Consider the following 17,495-nt stretch of genomic DNA (forward strand, 5'->3'; position numbering starts at 1 on the left):
CTGCTATGTAAAAATACTTTTGTAAAAACTATCGAGTATTTTGGTATTTGTGGAGGGAGAACACATTTAAAGCAGTACACTACTACCTGAGCTGGAATTTTTGTTACATTTTGCATTTTGGAAAGGTAGGTAAAAAGCTCCCTAGAAGGCCTTGGAGATGATTAACTGTCAAAAGACTACCTAACAGTATGAAAAGAGAGCTTCTCCTTTCACTAAGAGTATGTTCCAAGGAAACAAGGCTTCTCTCTCAGTATGGAAAATTTGTCTTTCTGCTGTTGTTACTACTTAGCTTGTTCTTGTCTCCTCTGCAGTATGCACTTTATAAAAAGATGACACAGGCTGCCATCCTTATCCAGAGTAAATTCCGAAGCTATTACGAGCAGAAAAAATTCCAGCAGAGCAGACGTGCTGCTGTGCTGATCCAACAGTACTACCGGAGCTACAAGGAATGTGGCAAACGAAAGCAAAGTCGCCGTGCAGCTGCCATTGTACAGCAGAAGCTCAGGTATGCTGGAAAAAGTGTGACGGTGAAGGAGATGCAGGTCAGGGTCCTAAGCTGGCCTGTGCCAAGCTCAAAGCTCCTCGGGTTCTACTTTCAGGTGTTGGTGTGAACTGTAGGGTCTGCATGGGAAGTTTCCAAAATTATCTAGTTGGTTCAATATTGTAATTTCAGAGCTGAACTCTGAAAACAAGAAAAGTTTGTACCTGAAAAGATAGGAATATCAAGTAAGGTTTGAGGAGACTTTGGCAAAATATTCGGTACAGACAAACTATTGGTTAGACCAATGATAACTTCAGACACTGTGACTATTTTCTAAAAGACAAATGAGCTTTTTAAAGAATCAGAAAAAAACAAAGGAATTCAAAACTCAAAGAAATCCATTTTTAACCTAGAAACTATACACCTCAGCAAATTCCAGTTATATGACAGCCTCAAACATGTTAAAATAAACTATATAAAATGCAGTTTTATATTAGCCACTTAAAATGGAAGAAAATGAAATAATGTATAGATTTTAATTGTAGAGAAGAAATGATCTCCTCCATTACAAAGTAATAATGATAACAGCTAACATTTATGGAGCAATGCTATGTGTCAGGCACTGGGTAAAGCACTTTGCAATTAGTATCTCATTTAATCCTCACAAGAATCCTGAGAAGGTGATTATGTGATCCCCATTTTACAGATGAGAAAACTGAGGTAAACAGAAGTTACATGATCTGCCCAGGGTCACACAGCTATTAAGTGTCTGAGGCCAGATTTGAACTTGTCACCCTAACTCCAGAGTCAGTACCATCTACTAAACAACCTAGCTCTAAAGAGCTTAGCATAGTATAGTGTTTAATAAATGCTTGTTTTCCTTCCTTTCCCTTTTGTCTTTGTAGCCCCAAACGATTAAGCTCAAGACAAATATGCTTAAGTACGTGAAAATTAAAATCATAGAAAATATAATAAAAACAGATTTGGAGAAATAGTCATAGCAAATATAACCAACAGAAATTTGACATATAAAATACAAGAAATTGTTTTAAATGTATAAAATCTCCAGTGGACCAATGGTCAAAAGATATGAAAGACAGTTTTCAAAATAGAAAATACATATAGGTAATAATCGCTTGAAAAAATGCTCAGCTTTACTGACAACCAAAAAGATACAAGTTAAAACAACTTGAAGGTATTGTCTCCAATGCCTCAAATTGATATAAAAAAAATTTAAAGCAGTGAAACTTGACACTATCAGGGCATTCACCCATTGCAGCTAGCAACTGTGCAGTAAGAAAATGTTTCTGGAAAGCAGTCTAGCTTAGAAGTTATAAAAATAATATCCCATGACCCTAAAATTTCATTATCGATCATATACTATGAGAATACCACCAAAGAAGAAAAAAAGACCATTTGTTTAAAGACTTTTATAGCAGCATTATTTATTATAGTAAAAAAAAGAAGAAAACTACATGTCCAGCAACATGGGAAGTTATACGAATTGTAGTATGTTAATGTAACTTCAATGTTCACTTCAACGAAATTCAGTTTGAAAAGTCTAAGAAATTTAAAGGTGATGCAAATCAAAAGAAGTAGAGCCGGGAAAACAGAATGTATATGAATGATAAATTCTGCTCCCTACCCATCCTCCACCCCCACCAAACACTCTTAAGTTGAAAAATCAGGACATAACCAATGCAAAGAAAAGTGAAAGGATAAGGAATCACAACATAGACTTACAAGGATTAAATGAGAAGTTACTAGATTTTTGAGAAACTTATTTAAATATAGTTACAAAGTAGGTAATTAGTTGTCTTAATGTTTACTATTAGGTTTATCATAAGCTATTTTTTTAAAAAGTATGCTTTCAAATGTTGGAGGAAAAGATTGGTTCTTTCACCAAAATCAGCTTGAAAAGAAGTCATCCAAGAATCTTTAACAATCAGTCATCTTCTTTCAATCTTCTACAATCTCTCTTAAATTTAGTTCCTTTTGGCCTTGTAGATTCATACCTTGTCATATAACTACATGCCTGTATTCTTTAAGTTCCTTGGATGAAATATTTAATTTTAAATCTTTCACTAATGCTGACCTACTTTAAATAAGCCTTGTAACTCTACATTGTGCTTTCTATGACAGTAATAGGGGCTAATTTTTTTTTCAGGAGCAGTCTGCTAACCAAGAAGCAGGATCAAGCTGCTCGCAAGATAATGAGGTTTCTACGCCGCTGTCGCCACAGGTACATTAGTCCCTATATATATATCTTACCCATCAAGAATAACAAAACAGATTTAATCTTTATAAAACAAGCTTTCAGCATCACCACAAGGCTAATTATCCCAGTATATTACTAAGACAAATGTCTTCCAAAAGACTCTGAAATAGCAGAATCATCCAAAGCAGGGAGCAATAAGTGAAATGTGGTAACTACTGAAAGGTAGGAAAATAAAATGAATTTGTCATGTGTAGCCTTTCGCTGCTTATGCTGGGTACCAGGAGCTTTCTGCTTGAGCCAAACTAACTTAAGTCAAAGTTTCCATTTAACCCTTTGTTCTATACTGCTCACGTCCTCCATTCACATCTAAACTAATTTTACTCTCTGAACTGTGCATCAATGTAGAAAACAAGTGGATTTCTCAAGTCTCCAAGGAAATGATTCCATTAAAGAGTTCTATTACAGAACAGTGATTTCTGTGAAAAAGTTGATGTACTGTTGCCCTCTGCTGGATAGAATGTCTGACTTGCTCTTGGTCAAAGTTGATTTTCTGATGGGTTTGGGAGAAATAACATCAAAACCAAACAGGGAGGTAAGAAGCACAGCTTAGATTATTGGGATGTTCTTAACCACTGGGAGGGAAAATGGTATATACTGGGCTACTGTGCCCCCAACAAACCAGGGAGACTCGATAGCCCATCTTCTATACCAGTTTCTCTTTATTTCTCCAAATCTAGAGCTTTCTTTGAGGACTAGGGATATGTACTTGGTTTGTACCTGGAAGAAAAGTTTCATTTTATTTCCTTCAAAAAGATTACTTTTGAGGTCCTATTCCTGATAGATACTAATTTGTCGATATCAGTAGTTCAGTGACTCTGTCTTAAGGTGCGTATTTGACTTTTCTCACACAGAAGTGTCAGAATCTTGGTTTTACTGTGGTTTCTGAAGACAATCTTTCTGGGAGGCACTTAGGTCTCTTCTCAATATATATTAATGCAGAATTTGTTCTCTTTCATTCAACGGTTGGGTTTTCTCCTGTTGTTTTCTAGGTAGCATAACTGTGCTAACTGTGCATCTTTTCTCTCATTGTGTTGAGTGATGAGACATTCCAATGAAAGAATAACAAGGCACCAATGACAACCCTCTGAAATGCAAGAAAATCCAGAAATCCCATCTTAGGCCAAGTGTAACCATCTAGAGACTTTGCTTACACCCCACACATAAAAGAAATCTCATCAGTTTATAATTACACCATACATATGGCATTCATTATAGTATTCATACCCAAACAGGCAACGTATTTTCTTTGTTTAATGAAAATATCATCTTCCATGTTTGAGCCCTTTACAACTGCTAAAGTCCCTGTCCGTTCCTTCTCTCGCCTGTAATGTAGCATATCTATCTGGAGGAGGGGTAGGAATCCACAGGCATTAAGCATCTTAGAATTATATGCTCCCTTCTCACATGTGACTTGTAAATATCTGAGACAGATGCAATTTTAAAAAAATAACCTTAACACAACAATCAGTATTTTCATGTTCTGAATTTGTTCTTTCACTTAATCCAACTTTATCTCTCAAAAATCAGCATGGGTGATCTTTCTTCATTAAAGATCAAAATCAAGGTTTAATCATGTTCCTTATTCAGGTTTCATTCAACAAAACCTGCCCCCTCTACCTGAGTCTTGGTAAGTTGAGTGACTCTGATGTCAGAACACAAATTAAATGGTTCAGTGAATAAGAGTTCTGGGCTTGGATTCAGAAAGATCTGAGTTTAAATCCTGTCAGTCACTTAATACACAGTGTGACCCTGGGCAAGTCATTTAACCTTCCTCAGTCTCAGTTTCCTTGTCTATAAAATGAAGAGGCTGAACTTGAGGACCTATAAGGTCCTCTTCCAGCTTTTAATCAGTCATTTTATGTGAATCATTAAATGGCTTTAAAAATGTCAAGGTTGCATCCAAAGTTGTAGGAAGAATGGGCTTCCCCTCCCCCCCTCTCTTTGTCTCTTTCTTTCTGCTTTTAGAATTATCTTTCTTTTAGAAAGCCTTAGAAAGATCTAGGAAGAGCTAGGTACATATCCCACCTTGGACACATATTGGATGTGACTTACCCTCTCAGTGCTTGAACTGGTAACCCTCTAAAACTGTGAGTTGAAGAAAAGGCACTGATGGCAGAAAGAATTTCCTCTGCCAGGAGATCTAGGCCTAAACCAAAGAAATTACAGGTTCACTTCCTATATACAAATGAGAAAGAATTCCACATAGTGTTTTTATTTCCTTTGTGTTCAGACCTTAACTTGTAATAATGTCATAGGAAATCCTGCTCTGAGTTCTAAACTTCTGTTCTCTGTTTAGAATAGGACAAGAGGAAGTAGTTCCAAAAATCCCCAAACCTTTGATGTTTGTCATATTTAATGCTATTCCTAGAATTTATTTTCTGCCACTCTTTGAATAGTCCAGATGTTACTTATTTAGAGCCAAGAATATTTGGAATCAGATTTAACAACCTCCATGAAATACATTTAAAATCAATATTCATGCCCCACTTGTGATGATTCTTGAAATCTGAAGTCTCCAACATCTATCTAAACTCATTATTAGAAGTCTAATTTAAAATGTTTGTTCCCCCTTCATTACAAGGTCATTTCATACATTTTAGAAGAAATTGCTGTATTTATCACTCCTCAACAGTTGATAAAAATTCTTCCTAAAACAGGGAAACAACCTGACACTACAAAAAAAAGGCAGAAGGGTTATAATAGTTTCATTAACTTAAGAAGTAGCAGTCCTTTCCTATTTCCAGTGAATTCTGCTAGCTCCATTTACTGAAACCCTAATGTACGCTAAATAAAATATAAAGTTCAAAAACATAGTTCATCCAGATTTTTTTTTAAAAGCACTTGCAGAATTTCTACCTCATTCTCATTCCTACCACCACTTCCTCTTTTTTCCTCCCCAGAAAACAAAGCCACTTGGTCTTTTTTTTTTTTTTTTTTGTCTAACTAAAGCTATTTGTAAGGTTTCTGTTATAACATTTGTATGCTAATAGCTGTTTGGTATTGTTTTACTGTCTAAAGCCCTCTGGCGGACCATAGGCTGTACAAAAGGGTGAGTTTAGCTGCCTGCTAGCCAGTTTCTCTCTTCCATTTTAAATACTTTGCTTTCTGCTTGCTTGCATGGGGCTGCAGCCTAGGTATGCTAGTAAGTTTCACATCAATTAATTATATGAAATGAGATCAAATAAAAACTAACCCTACTGCAATTACTAACACTGCTGTTTTTATACAACAGGAAAAAAATCCCATGCAGTAGATAATTATAAATGCATGAATACATACATAGGACTTTCTTTCTGAAGCCACCGCTGGGCATGCTTAGAAAGTGGTGGGAGGAGCCTTCAGTATAAAAATGGCTGATGTTACAAGTTTGGAACTTGAATGGGTCTGCACTAAAACATAACAAAAGTAACAAAAACCACTAAGAATAATATTTTGTTATAATAACTTTAATTGCCACCTGAATATATTTAGTAACCTAGCAATTTCTTAGGAAGCTCTAAAGCAAGAAATTACTTTGGGGCAACTACATCATTTTTCTGTTGGCTTATTCAGAATTATTCTGGCCAAAATAAGTCCTTCCCATTAGCTGGTTTCTCAAGTTTCATTTTCTAAATGTCTCCTTTCTCTGTCATTTGAAATGAGTTAAAACACCTAGCTTAGCTGTTCTTTCAAATCCAACTTCCTAATAATTGGGATTCTAGTTACAATCATAAACAAACTAAACCAGCAGCATTTAAATTAAAAAACTGAATTATATGAATGTTACACATAGAAAAGTTGAAAAATTATGCCTCATATAATTGAATGTCCTACACTGCACCAAGGAGGATAAAGATCAATAAAGTTTTTAGTGAACTATGTAGTAGACAGGATTAGCTATACAGAGAAAGGCCAACTGTTTTCACACTATCACCAATGTTCCTGAAATGCTGGAAGGCAATGCAGTGTTTCTTCTAAGAGTGCTCAGTAAGAGAAATGAATACAATGTGATTAAGTTTTATTAAATACTTAATATCAGTCAACAAAAACAGTCATTTTAAGCTATCGAGAATGTCCTTTCCTATTAGAAGACTGGCTTTACTCCTTGGACAAGTCATCTTTTCTCTCTGGGCCTCAGTTACATATTCTATAAAGGAAGAGGGCTGGAGTAGGTCACCTATGAGGTCCCTTCCAGCCCTACAGCCAGGATCCTATGTTATTTGATAAATGAAATTTTTCTTACCTATTACCTACAGAGAAATGGATAGATTTTTAAAATATTGAAGTAGCATTCTATCAACTGGCTACATTATTCTTTTTTCTCAAATTAACCCATCTTTTAATCATTTATAAACTTAATGACTGTTCTGGGGATACTTCAGTAATACTTGAAATCTTAAGATTGCTCATATCTATGGAAAAAGTTTATCATTATTTATTTCCTAATTTAAAAAAAATTGAGACTAAGTGTCTCTATCTCACACAGGCTAGAAGCATACAGCCCAATTCTGATTGGTAGGGAGGCTTTTTCCTCCTCCATTTTTCCTACCTGGGCCACTGCCCTATCCTTGGGCAGCCTAGGGGCTCTCCACTCTCAGGGTCTGACTTACCATACTACTGGCTAGGTATTTAGCTTTTCTGCAGCTCAGAACTCCTGAATGCCAGTCATCCACCAGCCTCAACATCCCCCGGAGTAGGAATTTCGGTTATGTGCCCATCACACTCAAATATGGCCTAAAATTGTTTAAATTTGTTTAAATTCCTTAGTTCAAGAAATTCTGACTGAGATTCAGATAAGTTAGGCATACTGAGATGCTATAAGGGAACTAAAATTTTAACCAAAGTGTTTACTGGTATGTTTACTTGGACTTCAGGTTAATAAACTGCCCAAGTAATGGTTAATGTCAATATCAAATTTTAGTTTCTGGGAGTGGAGTGATAATGTCATCATATAAGTTCTGGGGATTCTTGAGAAGTGAAGTCCCATGCTACAACTTCTGTGAAACTAATTTAGAACTTATCAGTTCTGATAAGCATTTATTTTATACCCCTTTCACATCCAAAAGTTTCAAATCCTCAGATATTCAGAATAACTGAGACATGAGAAATTAGTTTTTAGAAATATGAATTATACTTATGTTTATAATCCTACAAATTAACTCTTATGTGGACTCTTTTAGATTGGTTCAGAATTGGGATGTTTTAGGTTATGTGTAGGAAAGCTGACTTACCAAATATTAGAAAGAGAAGAAAAATGAAAATGATATTTCTTTCCCTCTCCCTCGTGTTGTCCTGTCCTACATATATAGACATTATTTAAAAGGATTCCAAAAGAACACATGCATGCTACAGCATTCAACTGAATTAAAACCAACAAAAACTTGTATCTTGCATGGTACATGCAATACAAATAGCCTGCTATGAGGAGTCAGCATCTTAATACGGTGGTTGCTTATGCATTTTTGAAGCTTGCTGGTCTCTTTAAGAATGAATACTCTAGATATGATTATCAATATCAATGAAAGATCCTTCCTTAAGTTTCTTTAGTGCCTGCTGCATTCTGTTGTGAGTTCCAGAAACACTCATGCATGGTAATTTGGAGTTTCATAGCATCATGACTTGGAATCCATAGGTAGTTTAAGAGATAGGAGTAGAGGAGATCTTAGTATTAAGATACCATCTAGAATAGTGTCTTCACCTAAGCACGTAAGTTGAGGAATAACTTATATTCAGGCTTGGACTGATTACCACTGAGATCTCCTCTCTCCTTGATCATGGTAGGCTAGATGGTCTTGCTAACAGTTCCCAGGTCAGAATTACATTTCAAGGCAAGGCATTCTGTGTAAAGGATTCATATCTCTGGAGTTTTCATCTGAAAATATAGTTTATAAAATCTGCCTATTATTAGAAATATAATTTTGATATGCTGAAAAACAATATGAAAGAATACAAAGTCAGGCAGACTACTTCAGATTGTGCTGTTGACAGAGGCTACCTATAAAAGACAGTTCCTGACCATCACAATAGCTCCAAAAGGCTAACTTCAAAAGCATGGAACCTCCAGAAAAGAATCCTATTATCATCGTAAGTTTCTAATCCTCAGAAGTGAAGGTTAAGCAAACACACCAAATATTTTCCAGTCTGGTCCTTCCCTTTCAATAGCTCAGTTTCCAACTTAATTAACCAGTGACTCAAAATTATGCTTCTAATAGGTAAAGTCATTTCTTATTAATATCTGATGTAGAAGCTAAACAGATAAATTAAGAAGTGAATCTTATTGTTAGTCTTAAAAAAAAAAAGTTTATCCTAGATGTAAAATTCAGTAAATTATTTTAATCAGGAAGTGTAGTGTTAGAGCAAGAGTTACCTAAAGGGATTGCAGATGTCTGTGAGACCACTTTCCAGTCAGAGTTTAAGCATACTAATTCAGAGACCCATACCAGGAAAAAAACAAGATTCCCCTTCTAGTGGGGGAAATAAGAGTAAATAATCTACATTACACAGCCATCTTTATCCTGAACGTATTGAGGCTGCAGTTGGCCTGAAAAATAATACCTCTCCTTTTCTAGAGAGAGAAATCATTTCCCTGTTCCTTTTCCCTCCAAAACATATACCTTCAGAAATTTCTCTGGTATTAGGAAGTACTCACAGGGAGATGATCTTTAAGACCACTTTCTTTGAAAAGCAATTACCAAACCAATTCCTGTCTTCCCTTAGTATTTTAGCAGCAGGGATTACAGGATTATTTGAACCAACCCTGTGAACTGTTAGCCTAGTTTTCCTGATGGATTTTCAACAAAGGTGGGTCCCAAAAGTCCAAAAGGACCATATGCAGCAAGTACCAGCAACAGGTTACAGCAGGAGTGGGCGGGAATTGAAATGTATTTTGATCATGGTTTTAAAAACACCAAAACTTTCCCTATGTTTGACCTTGGTTCTGAAAATGTATCTATCTGTACCAGATGCTGCCATCCACTATGGTAAGTATTTACTTCTGCACTCCCAGTCAGAGAAGTCATCTGAAACATCCTCAAGAGGTCATTCCCCAAACCCAGTAGACAAATCCTCTATCTTATGCATTCATTTCTGTGACAATCTTTTAACAATACCTGTAAAAATACATAATGAGATGAGTAAACAGTATTCTAAGCTGACACATCAGTTATGTCACCACTCTTCCCATAGTAACATTTGGGATATAACAAGAGGCATATTAACAGATTCTCAGTGGCCCAACTTACTGAATAAAGAGCAAGAACTGAATGTGGGATGTGTCATCATGGGTGCAATTAAGATCTCCAAAGTAATTTTGTTTCACTTACCTCTTGCAGGGACTGAATATTTTTGGAACACAGAGGTGTGTGTTAAATGGCAGACAGCATGCTCTGGGGTGTCATTCTTATTGGGCCTTTCTGTCTTTTTTTTGCAACCCAAATGAGATTTCTGGAAAATGGCAAGATCTCCCTTTTCCTAAATTTCCCACAAGCCATTTCAGCTCTAAGAGCAACAGGTAACTGACTAGAAAGCCATGTATGGCTGCCCTACATATACTGACGTCCAGCATTGCGAGAACCTATCTGCTGAAACTCACTGACTCATTAAACATTTCTCTGGCTGAGCATTACTGAGTAGATATAATGAAGCAGCTTTGCCTTATGCTTAAATCATGAAGCCATTGTTTGCTCCAAGTTTCTTATGTAGGCCTTCTCCATTTATTCATAAGTATCATTGGACGTCTGACCAAAGTAACACCACGTGGGCTTTTTGCTGGCTTTCGGTGCTGTTGCTTTACTACATCACCTCAGTACATTATGATGCAACATTGTCGGATAAGACTGTGACAAAATCTCAACTGCCTTATCATTTTCAGTTTAGAACACTTGGGAAGTTTGAGAAAATGGTTACAGCTCCAAAAGTCTTGCTATCCCTGGCCAGCACCCTGACTCAAAGGTGGTATGTTGGGGCAAGGACCAAAAAACTTACAAAGGGTAGGCTCTTGCCTGGTTCAGCTGTCCTGCTGTTTGCCAGTAGTAGTACAGTTCAGAAAAGTAACACATGTTGCTGCAGAAACTACTATTCTCTTGTAATGCTCAAGATTTCGAGGAAGGCCACATGACCCAGGAATATTGTTGGTTCTGTTTCGACAATGTCTGCTGGAATGCAGTTATGAAAGCAATGACAATGGGTTCTATTTCTATAAGTGAATTGGGACTTTTGGCTCGTTAACCAGTCTGTCATGTTGGGCACGGACCCATAACAAGACTATTTATAGTGTAATTCCTTGCTGAAACCTTTAGATGATCAGTTCCACATAGAAAAATCGAGGCAAAACTTTGTTTTTGTCTATTTGATACACTTTGACCCAAGTGTCCCCATTTAATTGGCTGACTGTTTTGGTGTCATGTGGGCATATCATTAGAGAAAAGCAAAAACAGCAGTGTGTAAAAAAAACTTATACCAAAATTAAACTCCTGTTTAGTAAACTCTTTAAGAAAATGTATTTTGAGTTATAATGTCTATTGGAAATCTAAGGAGATTTCAGTAAAAAGTTATGTTAAGTTAGTTTCCCTAAACTCCTTGGAAACCTTATGTTAGCTTCACTTATATCCAGAATACCTCTTCCCTGGAATTTAGATGCAGGTCAAGGATCAAATGTTCAAAACTACTTTAAGAAAGTGTTTGAACAGTTTTTAAAGGTAATTCAAAAAAACTACTGTTACTTTTAGGACTATACCTCAAAACATTTTAGAAAAAAATAGGGGATAGAAAAGGACTTTGCCCTTTAGAAATTTTGCCCAATTTTTCCATTCTACAACACCTATTCTAACAATCCATCTTCCCAAGTCACCTAGAGAAGATTCCCACATGAGCCACTTTAGAGCTCTGTGGGGAAACCAAAATATCACAGTCCTGTTGTAAATTTTCACAATGTCTTTTCTTTGTAGTTGCTATTCCATCTGCCCCTCTACTGGGAAAGGAGTATGGGACAGTAGAGAAGCCACTGCACTTGGAACCAAGAGACCTGGGTTTGAATTCTGGTTGTGGCATTTATTCAGTGTGTAACTATGAACAAGTCACCCTCCCTAAGCTTTAGTTTCTTCATCTGTAATAATGAAATCAATATATACACTGCCTCCCAGGGCTGTTCCAAATAAAGAATTCTGTGAAATAACAAGCCACAAATTGAATAAATATCCTATGATTTCTTAAGAATTTAGTAGTCACCAGTTTCAAAATTTGAACAGGATCATTGTACTAATGGTTTACTAACCAAATACAAATCTTCCATTTATTGGTTTAACTATTTAAATATATATATAACTATATTGATTTAATTATATTTCAATATTTACCGATCCACAATCTTATCGATGTGGATACTTTGTCCACTGATACAGATTATAATCCTGCTACCATCTACTAGAGGGTCTTTGGGGGCCAAACACCTGGAGTCATGAACTTCTATAACCTTAGCTAAACTAGTCATCTAATGATAGATATGGTCAATCTGTAGGACCTACCAGATTTGGTGTTTTGCTGATACCTTTAAGAGCCTGCACTAGGAGTAGGATTTTAACAGACATAGTTAGATATGTGCTTCCAAATAGTATTTTCTCTTGGAAAAACCTGGCATTCAAACAGATCCATACACATAGTCCCACTGCAGATTATAGGATCATGTTGGTAGTATTTTCTTTCTTTTCTATCCTTTCTTTTCCCTTCTGTGATTAACTGAAGGCCTGAAAGAACTACTTCTATGCCATTTAAGTTATAAAGAAACAAATATAAAGTATTGTGTTAAAATCCTAGTACATTTCTGACAAGTGATCTCTGTACAGTTGGTCCTCTAAGCAAACTTAATATTAAAAAAAAGATTTATAAAACTGGCAAATTACATGATTATTTACCTTGTAACAGGTTAATCATGGGATTATTCTAAATGGTGAGCTTCCCTGTGTATTTTAAATTACTCCATTTCTAAAATTCAAATTTCAGTTAATATACTTTTAAGAAACATTTGTTACTTGAAGACAGTTACTCTGGTACTGTTCTTTGCTACTGTGTTGTTACCTATCTGTGAGTTCTGGGAAAAATGACTAAGGTATCTCTAAGTATGAGAAACAGTAGAATAATAAAACTTTCCATGATCATGGAAAAGAAAAGTTCCTACCAATCAGCAAAATCTCAGCTTGTCCTGTAACAAGAAGAAGACTATCTGCACAAAAGTCCAAACTTAAAATCAAAGATTAGAGCTGAAAAGGACCTCAGAAACCATCTGATCCAACACCATTTTATAGATGAGGAATTGCAAAGTAGTCAATTAGGGGTTAACAAAACAAATTTCGAAAGGAATCTTTACCTTTACAAAATATTCACTATGGAATTTCTTTCAATAACACTAGTGCATTTAAAATATTTCATCTTAAAAAAATCGTTTTTGTGAGAACTTTGAGAATCCATGTGTTGGAGGTAAAATAGCATTTAAAGTTATATACACTTAAACCAAAAGACACAAATTCAATTCCATTCAATTTATTAAAGCCCTGATATATGCAAGACATTGTGCTAAATGATGTTGACCTATAATAAACACCAAAAAATAAGATTATGCAATGATGTGACCAGATTCAAGATTTTAACAAAATCAGAAAAATTCTCTCAGTGAAGTTTAGTTTTGTATCTAAGTACACAAAAGCTGAGTAGATTGTGTCTACTCAATTCCTCAACTTCACAGGATGTGGAGGCATTGCTGTTAGCCAACCAAACCAGTTGGAAGAGCTGCTGGTTCTGTTTTTCCAGTTTCTACACATTACCCTCCGATCTGATGTAACAGAGTAATGGAATCTGATTTTGTTGTATTCCTAGAATGTGAAATCAAAGCAGTGCCTAACGAAAGGAGGAGCATTCCTAACCACAGAATCATTAATTAGCTGGTAAAACTTGTCTTCCTTCTCGGTGTCTTTTTCTGATTTTCTAGCAGTTCAGAGGTCCCCTGCGTCTCCCAAGTCTCTAACAAAACGCTTTTTCTTTTCTTTTCTTTTCTTTTTTTGCCATTGACTCTCTGCCATGCCTTGGGGATGTGCTTCATAGTAGAAGGGATGGTTAGGAGAGTCTTTCTTCCATTGGAAGGGGTGATACTACAAAGCAGTCTCTTGTTTTTTCAGAGTGAAAGAATTGAAAAAGGCCAAGGAACTTGAAGACCCGCAGCAGCAGCAGCATCCCGTAGCAATGTGACATTGCTTTTCAGACTGTTTTCATTTTCTGTTTTTAGCAGAGACATGCAACAACAACAAAACAAACAAAACAAACAAAACCCACTGCAGTTTTCGGAAGCTCAACTGCAGGATTTTAACAGTAATGTTTTGGTCATTGCATTTGCACTTTCATGGACAACTTTTAATTTGTTCAGCAAGACATCTTGGAACTCAATCTTCTGTTGGATCATGGGAGAACAAGACACCAGAGGAATCTGCGAGAGGCTTCCTTCTCTCGGAAAGAAACGGTTATCCTCATCTAGGGCTGTATTCAAACATCGTGTGGAACTGGACAAATATTATACCAAAAATATAGTTAAGAAAAGGTGGGAATGCACGAGCAACAGAGAAAACGCTATTCCTGCACCTGTCAATCATTTCCAAGAAGCTGAATCTTTGGAGTCTCGATGGAGGGCTTAGATCGTACAAATCTTTATTGGGTCCGTGTGTGTCCTCATTTCCTTTGCTCTTCTATTTTTTTTTTTTATCTCTCTACAGCACACTTAATGCAACTTTTTAAATCTGCAGGTTTTTAATGTCTTGTGGAAATTTGCAGAGGGGTGGATGTGTGAAGCAAACGGGTAATGCATGGGAAATAAGGAAGTACAGATTAAGGAAAGTCTGAAAGTTTCTTTCATGTGTGTGTGGTTTTTTCGTAAACCTGCAAAGTATATCAGTCATCATGTCCTTTTTCTCATGTCCAGCACTTTATTTTTTGCCTTACTTTCATGGGAGATGAAAGTTATGTAGAATAATTAGTAAAGCATGTAGCTTTTTTTTTTTTTTGTAACCTTGGAAATTCTTAGTCATTCTAAGGAACCATAAAACATTGCCTGGACATTATGCCACTTAAGAGATCAGTGTGGTGCTGCGTTCTGGCCAGTAAAATCCATATTTTGGCGATATTTCATCAAAACTGAGCAGTTTCTGTGTATATATAGAAGGTAGAAATGGAAAATGAGAAATACTATTTGAAAGGGATTATATTGATTAATTACTAAATATTTTATTCACAAAGGGTCAATAACATGGCAAGATAAAATTATTATTTGTATAGTTTTGTCTGAATGAGCGAGAAAAGTGTGGATGTATTGTTTGTACATATTGTATATATTAAAACAGAGATATGTGCATGAATTCAAGAAAAAAAAGAAATGAAAAAAAGCAAAGCATTAGTGGCTATGGTCTGTAAAATGAAACAAAAACTTTATTTCACTATAAGAGTACTTTATTTTAAATGTTCTTTAGAAGAACATTTTGCTAAAGCATGACTAAACTGCAAAAAAAAAAAGAGCTACTGTATTTAGACTTAGGAAAAAAAGGCAGAGTAACATTACTAAAAAACAAAAAAAAGGATATGTTTACATTTAATTTTGGCTACCGGGAGTTGATTTAATTTTATTTTAACTTTTTTTGCCAATGGTGCCAAGTAATGTGAATGCTAATATTGCTTAAGAAAATTAAGTTAATTTTGCAAAGCAGATAATCATAAGAAAAACCAGTATATAGCTTAACACCATCCACTCACTCCAATAAAGAACACTTAGAATGAACATAAACTGAAAAAAAAAAAGAAATAGTCTGAAAGTAGAAAAATATGTTTCACATTTTCATATCTCCTGCTGGAAGTCAGAAAATGTAATAAAAATTGCACAAAAAAATTAAAAAAATTAAAATTAAAATGATGCAAACTGGTCTTGTAGGGGTGTCATGGTATATTACTATTTCCACATAATGAGGAGCCAAAGAAATCAGATACTTTAAAAAAAAAAATAGAAACTACTAATGTTAAATTAAGAGAGGGTAAGTTAGTATTTGCTGATACCAGTTTAAAATTTCCAAGCTAAGTCTGAAGATCAGTTGGTGTAAAGTTAATGACAATTAGTTTTGTTCTTACTTGATTTTGGCCATCAACTGTAAGTGAAAATGCAAGGCTTGTTGTGAAGCCTAAAAATATTCACAAATAAGAAGCTTTTAAACTGGTGTCTTTGGAAGGAAGGTATATACAAAAGGATTGGGGTAAAAACTGGGGTCAGTGCTCTTGGTGCCTTTTCTATAATTGTACTTGTTTTTTAATTACTTCCTTTCACTGCCAACCTTGAATTACTGTACAGTATACGTCTTACTGCTCGTGATCAGCTCTGACAACAGTGACAGTCCCACAACGAACAGCCACCTGTACATTTGTAAACTGACCTAACTCAATTTTTTTTTTAAGTGTGTGGCTCATGCTGCAGCTGTTGCAGTCCCAAAACATCTATTATTTTACAAAATTGGGCCTGTAGGAGAACACTGAGTATTATACACTCATAAACACATATACATAATTGCACACACAAATGGGAATGGAATGTGAAGGCCAGATCTTTCGAAATGTCCTGTATTAAAAGTGAATTTAGACATGTTTATTCCATTTGTTATGAAAAGAATGGATCTTTAACAAGAGTAATGACCTCAGTGGATTTGTTTTAACCCTCACATTTCTACAAAAAAAACGTTTCACATACATTTATTAGATGGGCAAGATAGAAGACTCAGTAAGATATAGAAATACTTAATGTTACTCTTCCAACTCAGAGGGTCTTCCTGGAGGGAAGAGAAAGTAGGTTTACTGCCTACTGCATAACCCACCACTGACCACTGAGTTAGCTAAAAATGCACTTCCACTGAAAGAATGCATTTCTGATCGCCCTTTTCTTGGTTGTGGATCATAGTTTTGAGTATAAGATGATAGGTAAGCGCAGCTTTCTTGGATAATCTGAATTCCCAAGTGCCAGGAGTAGGATTTCATTATAAAAATTAATAGCTAATATTATTCTGTCTCCTGAAAATTTAATTGCTATTATTACACATTTGAAATCAGCTGTACTGTGTGAACGAAATAAAGACTATAACATGAACCCCCTCTATGGTTGCACGGTCGCTTATGGCAGTTCCACACAGTAGTTGGCGCCCAACGGGGGGTCCCCAAGACTTGCATGTAAAACTAGTCTAGATGTCTCCTTTTTGTAAGTTTTATTTTTGTAATTGTGCATGTAAAGCATCACTGAATCAATGGATCTGTTGAAGAACTCAGCTGCTGGAACCATGCAAAATGTTTTGAATTGCCCTTAAAATATGGAAAATGTTTTCTGAATGCTTTATATTCTTTCTGCTGTAAATTAAAAATGAAGAAAATTTCCCCATACTAGGTGTTGGTGTGTTTTGTTCTTAATTTAGATTTCTCGGCTATTTAAAACCAGGGCACATTGTGCTTAACTTCATGTTGTTTCAAGCGTATCCATTTCAAAAAACAAAGTTTGGGTCCAGAATCTGTCTTTAATGAACATGATTCACACATGCCCTCCAAAGCACATCTCAGGAAAGTTCTACTCAATTTGCAAATAATAAAGTTACTTAAATGGGTTAAATTACAGAGAAATCATTTAAAATCTTTGTATTTAAAATACCAGACTGAATTAAAAACATGTAACTATGAAGCCTTCTGAGTCACTAGTGACAA

The 17,495-nt window shown here is 35.6% G+C and overlaps 1 protein-coding gene and 1 long non-coding RNA gene across 5 annotated transcripts in view; one reads left to right on the plus strand and one right to left on the minus strand.

Moving 5' to 3' along the window:
- LOC140504142 (uncharacterized) overlaps positions 1–10,263 on the minus strand; it is a 143,178-nt gene extending 132,915 nt beyond the window's left edge. Inside the window, exon 1 of the long non-coding RNA XR_011966974.1 lies at positions 10,061–10,263. This is a non-coding gene — a long non-coding RNA (uncharacterized lncRNA). The remainder of the gene's footprint in view (positions 1–10,060) is intronic.
- Positions 1–17,178, plus strand: part of LOC140504140 (calmodulin-binding transcription activator 1-like) — a 1,000,289-nt gene extending 983,111 nt beyond the window's left edge. For all 4 annotated transcript variants that reach the window (XM_072608745.1, XM_072608742.1, XM_072608743.1 and 1 more), the window contains 3 exons: positions 312–505; positions 2,649–2,723; positions 13,904–17,178. In XM_072608745.1, the coding sequence (XP_072464846.1) occupies positions 312–505; positions 2,649–2,723; positions 13,904–13,973 (339 nt within the window). In that variant the 3' untranslated portion in view covers positions 13,974–17,178. The remainder of the gene's footprint in view (positions 1–311; positions 506–2,648; positions 2,724–13,903) is intronic.
- Positions 17,179–17,495: the final 317 nt, after the last annotated feature.

This window comes from Notamacropus eugenii, chromosome 5 (genome assembly GCF_028372415.1).
Source record: "Notamacropus eugenii isolate mMacEug1 chromosome 5, mMacEug1.pri_v2, whole genome shotgun sequence".
NCBI lineage: Eukaryota > Metazoa > Chordata > Mammalia > Diprotodontia > Macropodidae > Notamacropus > Notamacropus eugenii.